The 20,433-nt window shown below is 40.5% G+C and overlaps 1 protein-coding gene across 1 annotated transcript in view; it reads left to right on the top strand.

The window, feature by feature from the left end:
* Positions 1 to 20,433, top strand: part of Magi3 (membrane associated guanylate kinase, WW and PDZ domain containing 3) — a 155,543-nt gene that overhangs the window by 92,580 nt on the left and 42,530 nt on the right. The window contains exons 4-6 of the mRNA XM_042692300.1: positions 6,301 to 6,510; positions 8,565 to 8,739; positions 12,256 to 12,335. Coding sequence (XP_042548234.1) covers positions 6,301 to 6,510; positions 8,565 to 8,739; positions 12,256 to 12,335 — 465 coding nt within the window. The remainder of the gene's footprint in view (positions 1 to 6,300; positions 6,511 to 8,564; positions 8,740 to 12,255; positions 12,336 to 20,433) is intronic.

Raw genomic sequence — 20,433 nt, 5'->3', positions numbered from 1 at the left:
AGGCCTTACTAATGGCTTCTCAGCCTCAACACTTGGCATATCCAATTTCATCATTTTGCCAACCTAATGGTTGTAGAAATGGTATCTAATTTTAATTTTAGTGTCTCTGGTAGTCAGAGAATTTGAACATCTAGTCATGTCTTTAGAACTTATGCAAATTATACATTTGTTTGTTTTCTCCTTTTGAAACCTAGATCTCAATCAGTATCTGATATATGGAGGTTGATTAATCTCTTACCTGGCATAGACTTTTTTTTCTCATTCTGTCACCTGTTAACCTTATCCCATATTTCTTCATGAAATGTAATTCCTTATTTATTTATCATGTTTATCCCTACAGTGACTCTGGATAGCATTTTTCCATTTCAAGGAAAGTTAAACCTCTTAGAATTAGATAGTAATAACTCAGCATTCACAGCCAAGTATGTTCCCTAGGGATACCATGAGTATCCTTAGATGGATGGGCTTTCCATTCTTCATGGAAAATAAGATTCCTTGATCATATATATGCTTTTTATATATCAATTTTAACACTTTTTCTTAATATCAAGTTTTATTTATACATTCTCCTGCTTTTGAGTCATAAGGATTTTGCCTACATTTTCTTTCATGAAACATGAAGACTTGTTTTATGACAGAGTGGCCTCTTATTGTGTGCTCTATGCTTGGCTCAGAGGAAATGCAATGTAAACAATTAGGCATCATTCTCCACTCATCAGATTGGCAAAAATACAGAAGTTTGATAATTGCAAAAAATAGAACCTCCCATACATTTCTGGCAAAGATGTTATAAAATGATACATTACCTTCCCTAGAGAATTCATTGCTTATGTTCTTGTGTCAGCCAGCACCAGAGTAACCATTATAGCACTGTTTGAAATGGAAACAACTCTCTTTTAGTAAGAGAATGGATACAAGACACCTTAATTTGTATTTCATAAAAATGGGCTATTATGGACCAATGTGTAGTACACATCTGCAATCCCATTAGTTGGTAGGTGGAAACATGAGAATCAAGAGTCTTAGGCCAGCCTGGTCTACACTAACACATTCAAGGCCAGCTTGAACTATGTTAGGAGACCATGTCCAAAACCCAAGGGCTGGGAATACAGCTCAATGGTAGAGTGGTAGGCTAGCCAGGTGCAAAGCTCTGGGTTTGATCCTCAGTACTTAAAAAAGAAAAGAAAAAAGAAAGTCGGGCGCCGGTAGCTCACGCCTGTAATCCTATCTACTCAGGAGGCTGAGATCTGAGGATCACAGTTCAAAGCCAGCCTGGGCAGGAAAGTCCATGAGACTCTTATCTCCAATAAACCACTAGAGAACTGGAAGTGGTGCTGTGGCTCAAATGGTAGAGCGCTCACCTTGAGCTGAAGAGCTGAGGGATAGCACCCAAGCCCAGAGTTCAAGCCCCACACCGACCTCCCCCCAAAAAAGAAATATGATCATTCTGAAGAAATTTTAGAATTATAAACAGAAGGCTGTAGAGGCATTAGTGTAATATTCTACTTTAAAAAAGTGTGAAACATGAAGACACTGTGAAGCTTTTATTGAAAACAATTACATGTGTGGATGCATTTATTTACACACACATCCTAGAGAATACAGTATTTGGGAGAATGACACAGGTCCACTTCAGGATAGTTTAAGGGATGGGTCAAGTAATAAAGGGCTTATTACTCTAAAATCAGGAACAAGACAAGGATGTCCACTCTCTCCACTCCTCTTCAATATAGTATTAGCATTCCTACCTAGAGCAATTAAGGCAAGAGGCAAACATAAAGGGGATCCAATTAGGGAAAGAAGTAAAACTCCCCCTCTTTGCAGAAGACATGATCCTGTATCTAAAGAACTCTACTGCCAAGTTACTTGAGCTGATCAAAAATTTTGGCAAAATAGCAGGGTATAAAATTAATCCACAAAAATCAGTGGCTTTTCTGTATGCCAACAATGAAAAGAGCAAACTGAAATCAGGAAAACAACACCTTTTCTAATAGCTCTCCCCAAAATACCTAGGAATTAACCAAAGAAATGAAGGACCTCTATAATGAAAACTTTAGAAACCTGAAAAGGGAAATTAAAGCAGATTTAAGGAAGTAGAAAAACCTCCCATAGTCCTGAATTGGGAGTATTAACATTGTGAAAATGGCAATATTGCCAAAGGACATCTACAAATCCAATGCAATGCCCATCAATATCCCGACATCATTCTTTAATGAAATAGCAGAAGCAATCCAAAATTTCATATGGAATAATAAAAGGCCCAAATAACAAAACAATCAGCAGGAAGACTAGTGCTGAAGGAATATCAATACCAAACTTCACATTCCTACTGTGAAGCTATATAGTAATAAAAACAGCTTGGTACTGGCACAAGAATAGGCCTAAGGACCAATGGAATAGAACTGAAGACCCAGAAATGAACTTAAAGACCTATGGCCCCCTAATCTCTGATAAGGAAACCAAAAAAGCAGGATGAAAGAAAGCCTCTTCAACAAATGGTGCTGGCAGAATTGGCTATACACATATAGAAAACTGAAGTTAGGTCCTTATAGATCATCTTGTACCAGAATCAATTCCAGATAGATTAAAGTCCTAGAAGTAAAAGCAGATGCCCTGACAATATTACAGGAAGGAATAGGGGGAACTCTAGGGCTTCCTGGCACAGGTTGAAGCTGTCTTAATGAAGACACAGAAACACTACAAATCAAAGAAAAGTTGGATAAGTGGGATTGCATTGAACTGCAGAGCTTCTACATAGCAAAGGACATAACTAGCAAGATCAGTAGAAAGCCCATGGATTGGGAGAAGATCTTCACTAGCCATATAACAGACAAGGGCCTCATATCTAAAATATACTTAGAACTCAAAAAATTCCCCTAAAGCAAATCATCAAAGTAACAACCGCCCCATTAACAAGTTGGCTAAAGACTTAAAAGAGAGACTTCTCTGAAGAGAAAATAAGAATGGCCAATAGACACATGAAGAAACGTTCAACTTCTCTGGCCATAAAAGAAATGCAAATCACAACATTAAGGGGCTGGGAAGGTAGCTCAGTGGTAGAGCGTTTGCCTTGCATGCATGCGGCCCTGGGTTCGATTCCTCAGCACCACATAAGAAAAAAGAAAAAGCCAGAAGTGGCACTATGGCTCAAGTGGTAGAGCGCTAGCCTTGAGCTGAAGAGCTGAGGGACAGCGCACAGGCCCGGAGTTCAGGCCCCACGACTGGACCCCCCCCCCCCCAAAAAAAAAAACCAAACAACAACAACAACATTGAGATTCCACCTCACCCCAGTTAGAATGACTATGATCAAGAACTCTAATAGCAACAGATGCTGGTGGGGATGTGGCCAGAAGGAAACAACACTACTATACTGTTGGTGGGAGTGTGAACTTGTTCAACTACTCTGGAAGGCAGTATGAAGCTTCCTCAAAAGACTCACATAGAGCTCCCCTTTGACCCAGCAATCCCATTGCTGGGCATTTACCCAAATGCTCACAAACAAGGCCACACTAAAGCTACCAGCACAACCATGTTCATTATTTTTTTACCATAGCTAACGTACGGAACCAACTCAGCTGCCCCTTGGTAGATGAATGGATCAAGAAGATGTGGTATATACACAATGGAGTTCTATACTTCCATCAGAAATAATGACATCGCCCCATTCATAAGGAAATGGAAAGACCTGGAAACATTATATTAAGCAAAGCAAGCCAGGCCTAGAAATACAGGTTTCATGTTTTTTCTCATTTGTAATAATTATGTATGATATTTTTAGCAGGGGATCACACACAATAGCCCAGTTGCTAAGTACAGAGGACCATGTATAATGAAGCATATCAAAATGAATTCAAGAACTAGAAATAAGAGGTTCTTATTATGTCCTGTATGCAGTTACTTCTATTTTTTTCTTCTGTTTTAGTTTTATGTAGCCTTTATCTACTTATAAGCTTATCAGATCTGTGGAAGGGAAAGGAATCACAGGAACATCAGGACAAAGGATGAACTAATGCAACAATGATACTCACTAGACACTATGTTGGAAGTGAACTTTACAACTTGGAGAGGGGTGGTAACGGGGAGAAAATGAGGTAGAGGTAACAGTGTTTAAAAAGGCAAGTACTCATTACCCTACTTGTGTAACTGTAACATCCCTGCTCATCACCTCTACAATAACTTTTTTAAAAAGGAATTAAGGGCTCAATTGTATATGTGACCATATGCAGGCAGGTCCTTAAAGTGAAACAAAATTTCAAGGAGATTTGGCAGTAATACCTGGAAGATAAGTTGTAAATAAGTAATGTATATGCTCATATAATAAGTAAGCATATAAGTAAAATAGAAATTTTATATGACTGATAGCATTAGCCAGTGTTGTATATGTATGAGATATGGATAGTTCTGTTGTAAAAATGAAAAGGTTTTTGTAGAAGAAAAAAAAATGAAAGCATTTCTTAAGTTATTAAACCTTTTTTCTGTCCATTATAGGTAGGGTTCACAAATCTTAAATATTTGTGCCTGTAGCTGAGATCTTGATATTTGCAATAACTAAAGGGGGAAAAAAGTATAAATGACACTAGCTTTTCTCTCTCCCCTTCCTTCTCCCTTTCTGGCCCTTCCTCCACCCTCCTCTACTCCCTTCATCTTCTTCTTCTTTTTGGTGATGGTGGTACGGGGGATCAATTTGGGCCTCGAATATAGGCAAGTATGTGTGCGCACATGTGTGTGTGCATGTGCACGTGTGCGTGTGTGTGAGCGCATGTGTGTGCCTGTGTGTATTTAATCTAAGCCCAATAATTATCTTTTTCTGTTTAGAACAAGTTGAAAAACAAAGTGCAGTCTGAAGACAAATCTTTGCAGTGACTGTGGATAGCAATTTTCCATTTCAGGGGAAGTCAAACCTCTTAGAATTAGATGGTAATGACTCCGCTTTCACAGCAGTGTGTTCCCTAGGGATACCATGAGTATCCTTAGATGGATGGGCTTTCTGTTCTTCATGAAACATAAGATTCCTTGATTGTATGATTATTGGGCATAAAACAGGAACATTTTCTTCCAAACCTCTGTTTAGAATATTTCTGTGCTCTTTGCCCAGAGAATTGTGACCCTGCTTTTCCCCAAGGCCTTTCCTTTCCTTACAGACTTCTGGAAGGTCTGGTCTGTTTTACCACAGACTTTGCATTTGTCTGTGATAAGTGATCTCCTTCAAACTTGAAAGCAAGGAAGTAGTATGGGAAAGGCAGACCTAGTGCAGAAGTCGGTGGTTTGATTTCCTTGTTTTGTCTTGAATATTTTCATGATAGTTACTACTCATAGCCTTCCAAAACATCCACTGTAATGTTTTTTCACTTAAACATCCCTTGTTTAGTACACTACTTAATTTCTAAGTCTGTGTTGTGGGACCAGTCCAGAATTTGTTTTCTATCTAGGAAAAAAAATATCCATTTTCATTTATTCCTTTATGTAAAGAACATCTTAATGTCTACTTACTGCCAAACAATTTGATTAGAAAGTATGGCTTTTTTTTTTACAAATGACAAGAAAAAGTCATAAATATTTTACTTCTTATTTATCTTGGTATAGCGTTAGCATAATTATTGACAAAGGTGCAACACACTGTGACTGCAGCCAGCCCGGCCTGTGCAGACTGAAGTGTTCACTTGTTTTTCTTCTACTCTGGAAGATTTATTTGTACTATTAAAATTGCTGATTCTCAAAGCAAATTTAAATATTTACTGCTTTTATGAGAGTAAGCCTGTATTGAATTAGGCTAATAATGGCTCTAGTTGCTCATTGTATTGCCTGATAATATCATTGCAATGCATAGAAAACTCTTTACAGAAACAGCCTACATTTTTATGTAAACTAGTTGAGCTTTTATCCTTTACCCACATATTTCCTTCCTTAACCAAAATAGTTCATTGTTAGAACCAAATGATTTGTGTTAGTTTTATCCTTCTTCATTCACTTCTGCCTTTTATGTCAACTAGTCTTCCATGAAGCATATTAAATTCACAAATTAGGCCCTAATTGAGAACCCGTGTACAAAGCAAGCCCTGTAGGAATAAATAATCTGTATGTAGTCCCAGCCGTAGTCCAGATGTTAGGTAATGTAGGACAAGATCATGAGGTCTTTACTTTCTACTTCTTGCTCTCCTAGGGTGTGCTTTGGTCTCCTTTTGGACAGGAGTAGATACTAAAAAACCTTCAGTGTGAGAAGCAGCAAGACACACCCTAGACAGTACTGTTGGGACTGATCTCAGTACTAGTGCTTTCACTGGCTCCTGTCTGTCTATCTAGGAAACTTCTATGGAACCCCCAAGCCTCCAGCAGAGCCCAGCCCTTTCCAGCCAGACCCTGTTGATCAAGTTCTCTTTGACAATGACTTTGACACTGAATCCCAAAGGAAGAGAACTACCTCTGTCAGCAAGATGGAAAGGATGGACAGCTCTCTTCCTGAAGAGGAAGAAGATGAAGACAAAGACGCTGTTAATGGCAGTGGACCCACAGGTTTGTAACTAGATGGACAACTTCTGGTTTCTGTGGTAATTCCACTGTAACATTGAGTTGGATATAGTAAAACTTTACAAGGAATATAGAGAGAATAAGTGATTTTTGTTTTTTGTTTGTTTATTTTGCCAGTCCTGGGGGTTGGCTTCAGGGCTTGGACGCTGTCTCTGAGCTGCTTTTGCTCACAGCTAGTGCTGTACCACTTGAGTCACAGTGCCAGTTCTGGCTTATTCTGATCAGTTAATTGGAGATGAGAGTTTCTTCCGCCTGGGCTGGCTTCAAACTGTGATCCTCAGATCTCAGCCTCCTAAGTTAACTAGGGTAATAGGTGTGAGCTACCAGTGCCCAGCAATTGTGATTTTTTTTTTTTTTTAAAACTCTGTATGGAGCAGTTTGTTTCTCTGTAGACCACCTTGTAAGCCAGCGAGACTTAACTCAATTTTGGTAAGTCAATAATAAGCTATCAGTAATAAAAATAAGACAATATGGCAATACTCTGTTGGCCTAAAGTATCTGAGAGTCTTCTCCACTGCTGGGATACAGGAATCTTACTGATCTAAATTTATTTTACAGGATAAATGCAAAGTGTATTTTATAATATAACCAGCCTTCAGCCAGAGTATATAGAATTTGGAAATATATCAGTAAAAATTACTAGAAAGGTTACTAGCAATATTTTTCATTTAGATTTTGAAATATTAGTGTGTATACTTTTGAAGTGCTAGAGTTTTGCTTGTTTTGTTCATTATTGTATCCCTTGAAACAAAAGCAGTGACTTGACATATAGTTTAAAAAATGCAAATATATTGACCAGGCCCTTATTAGTCAGTCACACTTATAATCCTAGCTACCCAGGAGTCAGGGATCAGGAAGATGTGGTTTGAGGCCAGTTCAGACAAAAACCTAGGGAGGCTCCACCTCAGTTAACAAGCCGTGCCATGCCATGCGGAAGAATAGGTGAAAGGGTCAGCCTAGGCAAAAAGGCAAGACCCTACTTAAAAAATAGCTTCAAGGAAAAAAAGGCTGGGGGGTTATGGATTAACCTTAGCAAGGATAAGGTCCTGAGTTCAAACCCTAGTCCGACCAAAAACAAAAAAGAGATTTTGTGTGTATGTGTGTGTGTATATGCAGATAAATAATAGGTAAATCATGGCCTCATCTCCATATTTTCCCAAAACACAATTGTCTTTTCCTTTATCAGTTGTTAAGATGTAATATGTAACCAAGTACTGGTAGCTCAAGCTTATAATCCTAGCTGTTCAGGAGGCTAAGATCTGAGGATCATGGTTCAAAGCCAGCCTGGGCAGGAAAGTCCATGAGATTCTTACCTCCAATTAACTATGAAAAAAGCTGGAGGTGAAGCTGTGGTTCAAATGGTAGAGTGCAGGGCTGGGAGGTGGCTCAGTGGTAGAGTGCTTGCCTTGCATGCATGAGGCCCTGGGTTCGATTCCTCAGCACCACATAAACAGAAAAAGCTGGAAGTAGCGCTGTAGCTCAAGCGGTAGAGCGCTAGCCTTGAGCTGAAGAGCTGAGGGACAGTGCCCAGGCCCAGAGTTCAGGTCCACGACCGGCAAAAAAAAAAAAAAAATGGTAGAGTGCTAGCCTTGAGCAAAAGAAGCTTAGGGGCAGAACTCAAGCCCTGAGTTTAGTCTTGTACTAGCCTTCTCTCCCCACCCTTACTCTCTCTTCACTTTCTCTCCCCTCTCGTCTCTCTCTCTTGCCTCTCTCTTGTGACCTTGAATGAGTTAACCTCTCTGTGCTTACTTTGTTCAGTCTGTAAAATAAGGGTGGTAATACAGGGTAGTTGTGAGCATTGCTGGTGTTAAGAGGTTCTACACAGGACAGGGTTCATAGTAACAGAAAATGACTAGCATTGAATGTGCATATTTCTCACTTCAGAATGTCTAGAAGAATGTGGACATGTAGAATAGACAAGTAAAATGTCAGCATGTAATGCTGATACTATGTACACATGTTTAGCTGGCATTTTGTAAGAAAACAAAAGGGTTGTTTGACTAAGTGTAACTTTACTGTTCTGTTTTGTCCAATGGCAGAAAACAGAGAGAGGCATTCCGAGTCACCAGACTGGATGAAGACTGTTCCAAGTTATAACCAAACAAATAGCTCCATGGACTTTAGAAATTATATGATTAGAGATGAAAACCTGGAACCACTACCCCCAAACTGGGAAATGGCCTACACAGACACAGGAATGATCTACTTCATTGAGTAAGCCAACTCCTGCCTCTCTTCAGATGCGCCGCTACTGTGGGCATTGTCCAAAATGTTGTTAACTTCATTTTAAATGTGTGCCTGCTTGGCAAAGCTCTTGTTTCTTCTCCTTTCTTTAGAAATATTTTTTATACAAGTAGTAGATGATCCTTATTCTGATTAGCTTCCTGGATAGCATTTTATTATTTTTGACTTAGATGAACAGAATAGTATATTTTGCCTCTGGTTTTATAGAAGGAAGACCTACAATTGATTTATCACTAATGGTAAAAACAAAAGGAAAACAAGATTTTTTTTGTGCTTTAAATTTTTTTTTTAGATTATCCATGCCCATTTCAAGAACTATCATCTGTGGGGTGGGACATACTATTATCTGAGCTAAGTATTTTCATTCCTAGAATTTAGGCTTAATGTATTCAGACAATATAGTTATATAACATTGGAGGAAATACCATTGACCCTCAGAACAATTGGTACAATAAAAATGTACAGAAAATACTGTCTTTACTGGAAAGCACTGTCAGGGTAATAGTGTATATTCATAAATATACTGAGTAGCATAGAATTGAGTCAACCTAAAACTGAATACTTTCGCATCAGATAATAATAATTTGCAAATCATTTGTTCTTTTTGTTGTTGTTGTTGTTGGTTGTAGGGCTTGAACTCAAGCCCAGACACTGTCCCTGAGCCTGCTTGTGCTCAAGGCTAGCTCTGGACCACTTGAGCCACAGTGCCTCTTCTAATTCTTTTTTTTTTTTTTGGGTCCAGTAGTGGGGCCTGAACTCTGGGCCTGGGCGCTGTCCTTCAGCTCAAGGCTAGTGCTCTACCACTTGAGCCACAGCGCCACTTCCGGCTTTTTTCTTTTTGCTTATGTAGTGCTGAGGAATCGAACCCAGGGCCTCATGCATGCAAGGCAAGCGCTCTACCACTGAGCTACCTTCCCAGCCCCTCTTCTAATTCTTGAGTGGTCAAATGGAGTCTCATGGGGACTTTTCTGCCCTGGCCGCTTCGGACATGATCCTCAGATCTCAGCCTCCTGGGTAGCTAGGCTTACAGACATGAGCCACTGGCACCTGTTGAATTTCATATAGCTGTAATGCTCATCTTTAAAGCAGTTTGATCCCAAATATTTGATCCCAATATTAATGGAATGAACTTTCAGAATATAATAAATAATAGTAAAAATATTGAGGGCTGGGCAGTACACTCAAAGAATATTTACTTAGAAATTAACTTAGAGTAGACTTCTAAATCTGTTCCTCTAGCAGTCATCAACCCATATCCTTTACTGGATATCTTCCTTTGCCCAGTGGATTCTAGTGTTCAGAGATGTCAGTTTGACTACATGGTATTCTTTTTTACCATATGTAGTGGTACATTCTCATGTCTATGTCTACGTAAACATTAAGGACCTGGATCACACAGACACAACTAGATGTGCTCTTCTGTGGACAGCTTAATGGTTTTCAAGGACAGTTGAGAAGTAAACTAGAACTAAGCTAAAAGTGGTTAACATGTCTATAGAAACAGACTATGAAACATTAAATCTATGATACTTTACCTTGCAAACAAAGATAGCAAATTATAGAGATTTATTTTAAAGAAGTGTATTGTTCAGTGTACCAAAGACCTGAAACTATGAAACCTCTAGAAGAAAACAGAATAGAGAAAGCTTCACAACATTGGATGTGGGAAAGACATCTGAACTTGACACTAAAAAGCCTGGAACAACTAAAGCAAAAGCAGACACATGGAACTAGAGAAACTTTGAAGCTTTCTGTACGGCAAAGGAAGCAGTCTACAAATGGAAGAAAGTATTTGCAAATTGTGTATTGCATGAGGTGTTAACATCCAGAATACAGTTGAATATTTAGTGCTAGGTAAAGTTGTTCTGTTTGCTGTTGGTCATGTGATTGGTCTCTGTCACACTAGCATGGTGGGTCAGGGTTGACTGGAGCTGGAGCAAAGGTATATTGATACAGGTCAAAATATTACTATATTGTAGGAATGGGCTCTCCTTTACCTTGGGATATACTTGGTAAAATTCTAGGAGATTCCTACATCTGCTTATTTAGAAATTAAAGAGTTTGGTTTAGCAAGATATTTACATGAGACTATTTATTTATGACTTATTTTAGTTCTAATTTATTTTGCTAAGCCTGACTGCACTGGTTTATGTTTTAGGAAGATTTTCCATCTAGAGAAGGTATAGCACAGACTTTCTAAAAGCAGTCTTAGTTTTTTCCAGTGGAGACTGATGATTATTGAACATGCAATAGAACGTATCTTTGCCATGGTCTGCTGCCTGGCAGTGGCTCTGAAATTATTGAACTCATGGGTTGAAGAAAGTGTAGTAGGTGACTCACCCCTGAAACCATTGGCTGGATTGCCTAAGAGTGGACCAGGTAGAGATGAACAAGTTAGGATACATGAAAGATGTGCATGGGAACTTGCTCATAGTTTTTCTCATAGTTCTTAAAATATAAATTTACAGTTTCTACGTCCATATACATTTTCTCTCATGTCTTTTTCTTTTCTAATATGACTGTATTTTTTCTTTCTGCTGGCAGTGTGATAGACGGGTCCTACATTTCGTCTATTGCACGATGGCCTGCATGGAAGCTAAAGTACTGTCCACCTGAGTCAGGACACATGCCGCTCTCTGATGAAAGCATTTGGGGTGATGATGGAGTCTTTCTGATGATATTGTAGAACGCAATTTTACCACGTCTGTGGTTTTTACTTGCATGTTTCAGAAACAGCTACTTTACACCTTGTTTACACTTAATCTGTTTTATCTTAACAGTCCTTGTGAAGGCAGTTTTCTTTGTTTTTGTGGGATTTTTGTAGTTGTTTTGCCAGTCATGGACGTTGAACTCTAGGCCTGGGCACTGTCTCTAAGCATCTTTTGCTCAAGGCTAGCACTCTATCACTTGAGCTATAGTACCATGTCCACCTTTTTCTGTGATAATTGGAAGAGTTTCATGAACTATTCTGCCCAAGATGGCTTCCAACTGTGATCTTCAGATCCCAGCCTCCTGAGTAGCTTAGGATTACAGGCATGAGCCACTGGTGCCAGGCTGAAGACATTGTTTGACCATTTGTGTCTATATTCCCAGCCCTCAGCATAATAACTACATATCATAGATGCTCAAGAAATGATGGAGCTCTTTTGAAGGGCAGTAGAAAAACTCAGCCAGCATGCAAGTAAGATTCCCAGTGATACTTTGCCACTTAATAATGCACAATGTGTGGCTGTGTGTGCGCCCTGCAAAATGTCTTTGACCACTTAGATAAAATACTACTCCTTTGCATGTGATCCTCTCTTTAACGTCTTCATTCTCAAATTTGTGCCTTAACATCAGCTTTCCTCTGTGGAAGTTTTTAGAACAGGGGTTATTGATTTTGAAGGCCTATGAAAATAAATGTTTCAACATCACTTTTAATTTGCCTTTGAAAAACTTTAATTCCTCTTTGTTCTCCTGTTTCTAATTGAGATCTTTATTCTACAGCCACAACACCAAAACAACCACCTGGTTGGATCCTCGTCTTTGTAAAAAAGCCAAAGCCCCTGAAGACTGTGAAGATGGAGGTAGAGATTCAGAATCTTTTATGCCATTCTTACCTTCTCTGTTCTTTCTTGCTCTGCTTGCTTAGTTAATGCATTTTCCAAAACCATAAACAAATTGTAATGTGTTGAAGCACATGACTTGTAGGTAGACATCTTGATCTACTGACTGTGAGAATTATAACAACGAGTATTACTTTGTGAAAAATGTTCTTTATCTCCTCTGAGAGGATTATAGTTCTTTTTTTTAAGAAACTTAACAAAAATATGTTTTTCTCTTTAAACGCATATCCTTAAAACACAATTCTTAAAGTTCAATAAATTTAGGAACATTCTTAACTACAAGGTAGCATATTTGTTGAATCTTCAAAAATACGTTAAATTTAGTATGCAATGGGTATGCTAGAATGTATTCCTTAGCTAAACCAATAGAAACTCAATGAAAGCCTGTCCTATACTACCCACACACAATTTTACTCTAAGAATCACCAGATAGGCTGGGAATGTGGCTTAGTGGTAAAGTGCTTGCCTAGTATGCATGAGGCCCTAGGTTCAATTCCTTGGCACCACATAAACAAAAAATAAAGTTAAAATAAAATGTTATTAAAAAAAAGAATTACCAGAGAATAATATTTATCTATATTGTATATTACAGGTTTATATGGTAGCATGTAGTTTTGCAAATAAGCATAGTATTTTTCCTACCCAAAATGGTTTGATATGTCTTGATCTTGAAAATAGGGTATAATTAAACAGAATTTCCAATTTTATTGTTCAAGATGGTTATAATCTTAAGAGTTCTTCTAGGAACAAACAATTGAAAAAGACGAAACGTCTAAGCAGGGTACCCGAGGCTCATGCCTGCAATCCTAGCTATTCCAGAGGCTAGGATCTGAGGATTGCGGGCCGAAGTCAGCCTGGCCAGGAAAGTCTTTGAGACTCTTATGTCCAGTTAGCCACCAAAAAGCTGGGTGTGTAGCTGTAGCTCAAGTAGTAGAGCACTAGCTTTGAGCATAAACGTAAAAAGCTTAGGGACAGTGCCCAGGTCCTGAGTTCAAGTCCCAGGACCAGCACCAAAAAAAAAGTTTATAATGGCATCAAAAAAATTGAAGCTGGGAGGCTGGGAAGGTGGTTTAGTGGTAGAGCGCTTGCCTTGCATGCATGAGGCCCTGGGTTCGATTCCTCAGCACCACATAAGCAAAAAAGAAAAAAGCCAGAAGTGGCGCTGTGGCTCCAGTGGTAGAGCACTAGCCTTGAGCTGAAGAGCTGAGGGACAGCGCCCAGGCCCAGAGTTCAGGCCTCACAACTGGACCAAAAAAAAAAAAATTGAAGCCGGGCACCAGTGGCTCATACCTGTAATCCTAGCTACTCAAGAGGCTGAGATCTGAGGATCCTGGTTCATAGCCAGCCCGGGTAGGAAAGGCCATAAAACTCTTATCTCCAATAAACCACCAGAAAACCAGAAGTGGTGTTACGGCTAAAGTGGTGTAGAGCACTAGCCTTGAGCTGAAGAGCTTAGGGACAGCGCCCAGGCCCAGAGTTCAAGCTCCATGACCAACTAAAAACAAAAAACATTGAAATCCTCAGAACAAATCTGTTGAAACATTCAAATCCCTTACACCAAAAACTATAAAACATCACTGAAATTAATAATGACCTAAGAAATAATGTTCATGAATCAAAGGTCACAGTATTGGTAATTACATCCTTTCTTTGTGAATTGGTATGTAGATCCAGTAAATTCATAATCAAAAATTCAATGTGCTATTTTAAGGACATTAAAAACTCATCAGGAAATACAAAGGCTCTAATCAGCCAAACAACTTAAAAATAACACAGTTGAAGAATAGCCTACCAGATTAGAAGACATGCCGTAAGGCTACAGTAATCAAGACGGTATGGTACTGGCATAAGAACAAATAGGTCACTGTGGCAGAAGAGACCAGAGATAGGCATATATGCGTATCCAGGGTGATTTATAACCTAGGGGACAGATGAATTGAATGTGGAACAAAGTGTAACAGCTGGTGCTGGGACAAGTTGATATCATATGGAAAGGCGAACCTGGGATCTGTAAACATAGCTTGGTAGTTTGGTGGCAGAGTGCTGACCTAGCATACATAGGTTCTGTGTTTGATTCCAAGCACTCCCTCCCCCACACCACCACCCCCCCCCCCAAAAAAAAAAAAATGAGAAAGAAGGACTTGGGTACTTCACCAAAGAAGGAAAGGTGCTGAAACCTGTTGGAAGGACTAAAGTCAAATACACACCACCAAAGATTTGGTTGTATTTAGGGTAACTAGAACTTTATTTCTGGCAGAAATATTTTCTGGTAAAATTACGTGAAAGTTTTAGAGAACTTTTGGCATTTTCCTCTGCGATACTGTCTTAAGAGCAATGAAAATATCTCCAGAACGACTTCACAAGCAAAGAATGGCCATGGCAGCCTTAACCATACAAACCTTAGACACATCCAAATGTCCATGAACAGAATGGATAAACTGTGCAGTGAAATACTACTCATCAATGAAAGGGAAAAAGACACTTTTGAAACATTCAAGAACACTGAAGAATCTAAGAAACATTGAATGTAAGAAGCTAAATACAGAAGCACTTGGTTATGCATTTTACAAAGTATGAGAATCAGTTAAGCTCATCTGTAGTGATAGAAATTAGAAACGAGTGGAGACAGCTGGGGAGAATTGAGGTGGTTCTCTGCTCGATGGATTTTCCTTCTCGTGTTAGGGGTGGCAGTAACTTGGATATGGGCAGTTGCCCAGATCCATTTTATGTATCTGAACAAGCAGTTGAATTACTTTTTTCATCCTTGAAAGAGCACTTATGGGCATTTTATTAAATATTAAGAAATCATGTTTTAAATTATTTTTATACTATACCTCCGTTGTCTGTAAGACTCCAAGAGCAAGTTCTTTGTGATGATGCTGTTAGCCATTGTAATCCTGACAAGGATACACAGATGCTGTAGTTTGGCTTTCCAAATTGCACATAGGGTGTTAGTCTGTAGAATACATCTGTTTTGCTGTTCTGTTTCTTTTCAGACTTAGCAGTGTTTCAATTCTCTGCCCTTTCCCGTTTGTGGAGAGTGTTCTCATAGTTTTAATCATCACTTTGCCATAGCTGACTACCTTACTAAAATCTCTAGGATTTTTCTCTGTACTGAGCTCTCTCTATATATGTGTCCTCTCTTGATTTTGAAACTTTTTTTTTGGAGGGGTGGGGGGTTGGGGAGGTTGTGGGGCCTGAACTCTGGGCCTGTCTCTCAGCTGTTCAGTGCAAGGCTAGTGCTCTACCACTTACTTGAGCCACAGTGCCACTTCTGGCTTTTTCTGCTTATGTGGTGCTGAGGAATCAAACTCACAGTCTCATGCATGCGAGGCAAGCACTCTACCACTGAGCCCCCTTCCCAGCCCCTTTTGAAACTATTTTTGTCTTACTAGTACTTTAAATAAATTAAACTAACGCTGGCATCTTTCTCCTTTGTCACTCCTCTGTAGTGTCTCTGTCACTCTTTTTGTCATACCTAACCATTTACATGATCTTTGGGACAAAATCCTGTGATCATGTTTGCTTTTTCTTCTCTTCTTGCTCTAGTCCCTATATTTTCAAGCCTAGTTCTTTCTTCTTATTTTTGCTAATGTGTAATTATTCAAAATTTCAACATATAGAAAAACTTGGCAATTTTATTATATTTGGATATAGTTGTAGATATAGAAGCATGCCCATCTCTGAGTTAATACCATTAATGTTCTGCCACTTTTCCTTTTTGTTTAGTTGTGTAGTGCTGAGAATCAGACCTAGGACTGCACACGTGTAAGAAAGTCTTCTACCACTGAGCTGCATCCATTTCACCTGCCCATCGTCGGCTCTTTGCTCATGTTTTTTCGTCATATTATGTCTTCTCTGTTCTTCTAATCACCACACCCTTGGATATTCTTGGTCTTGGTCCTATAGTTACTTTTATCCTCTAATACACCCCTCATGCCAACATTGTCCAAAATAATGATACTCAAAGCTATCTATTGTAGCTTTGTAGAACTTATTTTCATGATTGAAAAAAAGGGTATAAACTGAACTTAACCCTTTGGTGTTCAGATTGGTATTGGCATTCTTACTCATTCTGCCTGTCACTATGCTCTGAGGAGAAATTAGTATAATACCCTTGCTTTTCATCCAGGGTTGTGAAGTTTTTCAGTTTACTTGTGCCAGTTTTTAGACTATGATACATAGGCTTCAAAGTAACCCACATAAGATAGATTTCTGCAAAACGCACTGCAAAGGAAGGTAACACAAGTAAAAAAAAAAAAAAAACAGAAAAGCTAACAGTCTTCAGATACCTCATATTGAGGTAAAACATGAGAAGGATTCAGTCATCTCCTTTTCAGACATTTGGTTTGCATATGATGTGTTCTGCACATGTACATGTATGTGTGTTCTGGAGGGTAGTGTATATATTCATGCATCTTTGTGGGTACATGTTCTCATTTTTTACAGAGAAAGCTACATAAGCAAAACATTATGGAGAAATTGCTGTGTACCACTGAATTAAATTTTCTAAAGTAAAATTACCTCTCCCTTGCTCCCTGTTGTTTTCAGAATAAAGCCCAGACTCCTTGGTAAACTATTAAAGATTTTTTTTTTTAGAACTGAACCACGTTTTATATTTCTCTTTCAAAATATTTCACATCATCAGTGTGGCCTATGTTTGTCTTTGCCTTTGTCCTGTACGTGTTTCTTCTGACAGAAATCATGCTGATTTCCTGTGCACACCTGGCCCAAGCCTGCTAGTTTTTGCAGCTCCTATCTGAACTGTAATTCCTTTGTGGCCTTCCCTGTCATGCTTCTCCAGGTTCAGGTTCTATGTTCTTTCTCCATGCTCAGCTATAACCTGACCTCTCCATCGTGAAGCACAGGCATTACAACTAGATACCATGGTTTGTGAGAAAAAGGATGTGGGCTGTTCATTTGGATTCCCTTCAGCAGAGGCTTACATGGTTAGAAGAGGGGACAGGAGGAAGGAAAAGGCTAGAGGACAGAAGTGGGAAGGAGACCTGGAGAGGAGGAGAGGGAAAAGGGGAAAGACCTGTCCTCCGGGGGATGATTTTAATTCTGTGAGGTTTGGGGCAGTTATCTTTACTCACTAGTTTGGATTTGAGAGAGAAGTAAGGCACAGGGGACGGGCATGGCCTTAGCTCTGCATCTGCGGGGCTTTCTGATATTGTGTCCCTCCAGGAGGTCAAGCACTGGCCTCTGGCCTCCATGTAACTGCAAGCCTCCACAGGCAGCATGGGGAGGTCAGGCCCCCCTCCACAGGCAGCATGGCAGAGGCCAGGACCACACACCTCCCTCCCCGTCCCGCCACACACACAGGCAGTGTGGCAGAGACCAGGGCCCCTCCACAGGCAGGTTGGAATCCATGGCAGCTCTGGAGTAGCAGGCCAGACCAGGAAACTCATCCATCAGGTAAGCTACCAGGGGCTCAGATAAGCTAAGAGTATTGAATCAGAGGAATCCAGATGGGCATGTTCCTACTGCTCTTTGTACCAAGTGGCACTTTTGGCTGATCCAGGCCTCATACAGCCTGCTCCTTTTGTCCCTTGCAGGTGTTAGTAGACTTTTTATCTCAAAGTGGGCAGTACATGATAAGGTTCTTCTACTTAGGTCTTTAAGTAAAACAAGGAAAATGACGTTCTAGGAATACTCAAACTCCTTTAAAGACTGGTTTCTCGTCCCCACAACTAAGCCTACCTTCCAACACTGCCTGTTCTTAATCTGGTGGTGAACCCATAATTGAAACCTTGAGCCCTTGTTTTTATGCTTAGCTACCTTTCCCACGTTCCCAGGCACTTTGGTTCCCTCAGGAGAGAACAGCCCACAATGGACTACTTTCAAAATAGACTGGCTGGTGATGCTTTCCTTAGGGTTTTACACGGAGTAGATGCTGAAAAGAGAGAGTAACAGTAATAATTTAAACACAGGATTTTCTGTTTCAAGTGTGATGTTCTTACACTGGACATCTCACATCTTCAAGGCAAACCTTGTCTATTTCTAAACCTTGCCCTTTCCCTTCCTGTTGTCTGAATCCAGCGCCTAGCAGTGTCCTCATGCTGTATCTGATGACTTACTTCATGTACAGATTTACCTTCCATTCAAATAAAATAATTAGTGTTTTGGTTTAAGTAGTTATCTTAAAAATAGAACATCAGGAATCCATTCTACTCTCAACCCACCCCATTTTTCTAATGAAGAAAGAAAGATTAAGTTTTTACTAAAGGCAGTTTTATAAATGAATGTTGAATTCATTTTGGAGCTTAGAGAAAGATAAAAGAAAATTACCAACTGAATAGAGCTACACTGTGAGAAAGTAACTGTAATTTGTACATTTAAATAAGAAAAAATCCTATTTGGCAAAGAGAAAACAAAAATGGGTAAATTCATGGGTATTAGAACCAGCCAGCTGTTTCATATGCCAAAAATAATTTTGCCTTGTGAAACAGCTTTTGGAGGGATCCTCAGGTTACGAAGTCATGTCTTGTTAAAGACTGCCTCCTGTGTTACTCTCCAGTGAGTGTGCTATTCTTCATTTTGCCCCTACCTTTTCAGTGAAGCTGGTCCTCCTCCTCCTCCTCCTCCTCCTCCTCCTCCTCCTCCTCCTCCTCCTCCTCCTCCTCCTCCTCCTCCTCCTCCTCCTCCTCCTCCTCCTCCTCCTCCTCCTCCTCCTCCTCCTCCTCCTCCTCCTCCTCCTCCTCCTCCTCCTCCTCCTCCTCCTCCTCCTCCTCCTCCTCCTCCTCCTCCTCCTCCTCCTCCTCCTCCTCCTCCTCCTCCTCCTCCTCCTCCTCCTCCTCCTCCTCCTCCTCCTCCTCCTCCTCCTCCTCCTCCTCCTCCTCCTCCTCCTCCTCCTCCTCCTCCTCCTCCTCCTCCTCCTCCTCCTCCTCCTCCTCCTCCTCCTCCTCCTCCTCCTCCTCCTCCTCCTCCTCCTCCTCCTCCTCCTCCTCCTCCTCCTCCTCCTCCTCCTCCTCCTCCTCCTCCTCCTCCTCCTCCTCCTCCTCCTCCTCCTCCTCCTCCTCCTCCTCCTCCTCCTCCTCCTCCTCCTCCTCCTCCTCCTCCTCCTCCTCCTCCTCCTCCTCCTCCTCCTCCTCCTCCTCCTCCTCCTCCTCCTCCTCCTCCTCCTCCTCCTCCTCCTCCTCCTCCTCCTCCTCCTCCTCCTCCTCCTCCTCCCCCCTCCCCCCCCTCCCCCTCCCCCGATTCTGTTCTTCACCTTTCTCTTATCAAAGTTAGATGATCTCATCCACCATTAGGTATAACCACAAGGTCTTCCTAAGTTTAGTCTTCCTGCATTTCTCTGTTACCAAAAACTTGTTGGAAACCTCCATCACAATCGTGTATTCTAGGACCGTTCATATGAAACTTCTTTCTCTCCTGTCTTCAACAAAGGGCATCTTCCCAGTTGCTTAAGTCAGAACTGGTTGTCATCCTCAGCTTTTTTCCCAGTGTCTCCTCTTCATTGCAGTCAACTACCAAGTTCTTAATTCCAATATTAGAAACCTACTAGTAAGCCAGGCGCCGGTGGTTCACACCTGTCATCCTAGCTACTCAGGAGGCTAAGATCTGAGGATCATGGTTCAAAGCCAGCCTGGGCAGGAAAGTCCTTGAGACTCATCTCCAATTAACCAACAGAAAACCAGAAGTTGCACTGTGGCTCAAGTGGTAGAGTACTCACCTTGAGCCGAAGAGCACAGGGACAGCACCCAGGCCCACGACTGACCAACAACAACAACAAAACCCTACTAGTGCATGATTGCCCAGAGGTATTAGCATAGCATTGGATATTTTTTTCTGTCAGAGAATTGGACATTTTTTATGTGTCACTTGTTTCCTAAGTCCTAATGAGTTCATATCTTCTATTCCCACAGCCACACTAGTATTTGATAAGAGCTTTTTGTTTTGTTGTTGTTGTTGTTGTTGTTGGTCGTGGGGCTTGGGGTGTTGTCCTTGTGCTCTTCAGCTCAGCGCCACTTCTGGTTTTCTAGTGGTTTACTGGAGATAAGAGTCTCATGGACTTTCCTGCCCGGGCTGGCTTTGAACCTCGATCCCCAGATCTCAG

Source organism: Dipodomys spectabilis, unplaced genomic scaffold, assembly GCF_019054845.1.
Source record: "Dipodomys spectabilis isolate Male_0828 unplaced genomic scaffold, ASM1905484v1 ptg000148l, whole genome shotgun sequence".
Taxonomy (NCBI): Eukaryota; Metazoa; Chordata; class Mammalia; order Rodentia; family Heteromyidae; genus Dipodomys; species Dipodomys spectabilis.
The sequence above is the reverse complement of the archived record's forward strand: the minus strand, read 5'-3'. Positions and strand labels throughout refer to the sequence as shown.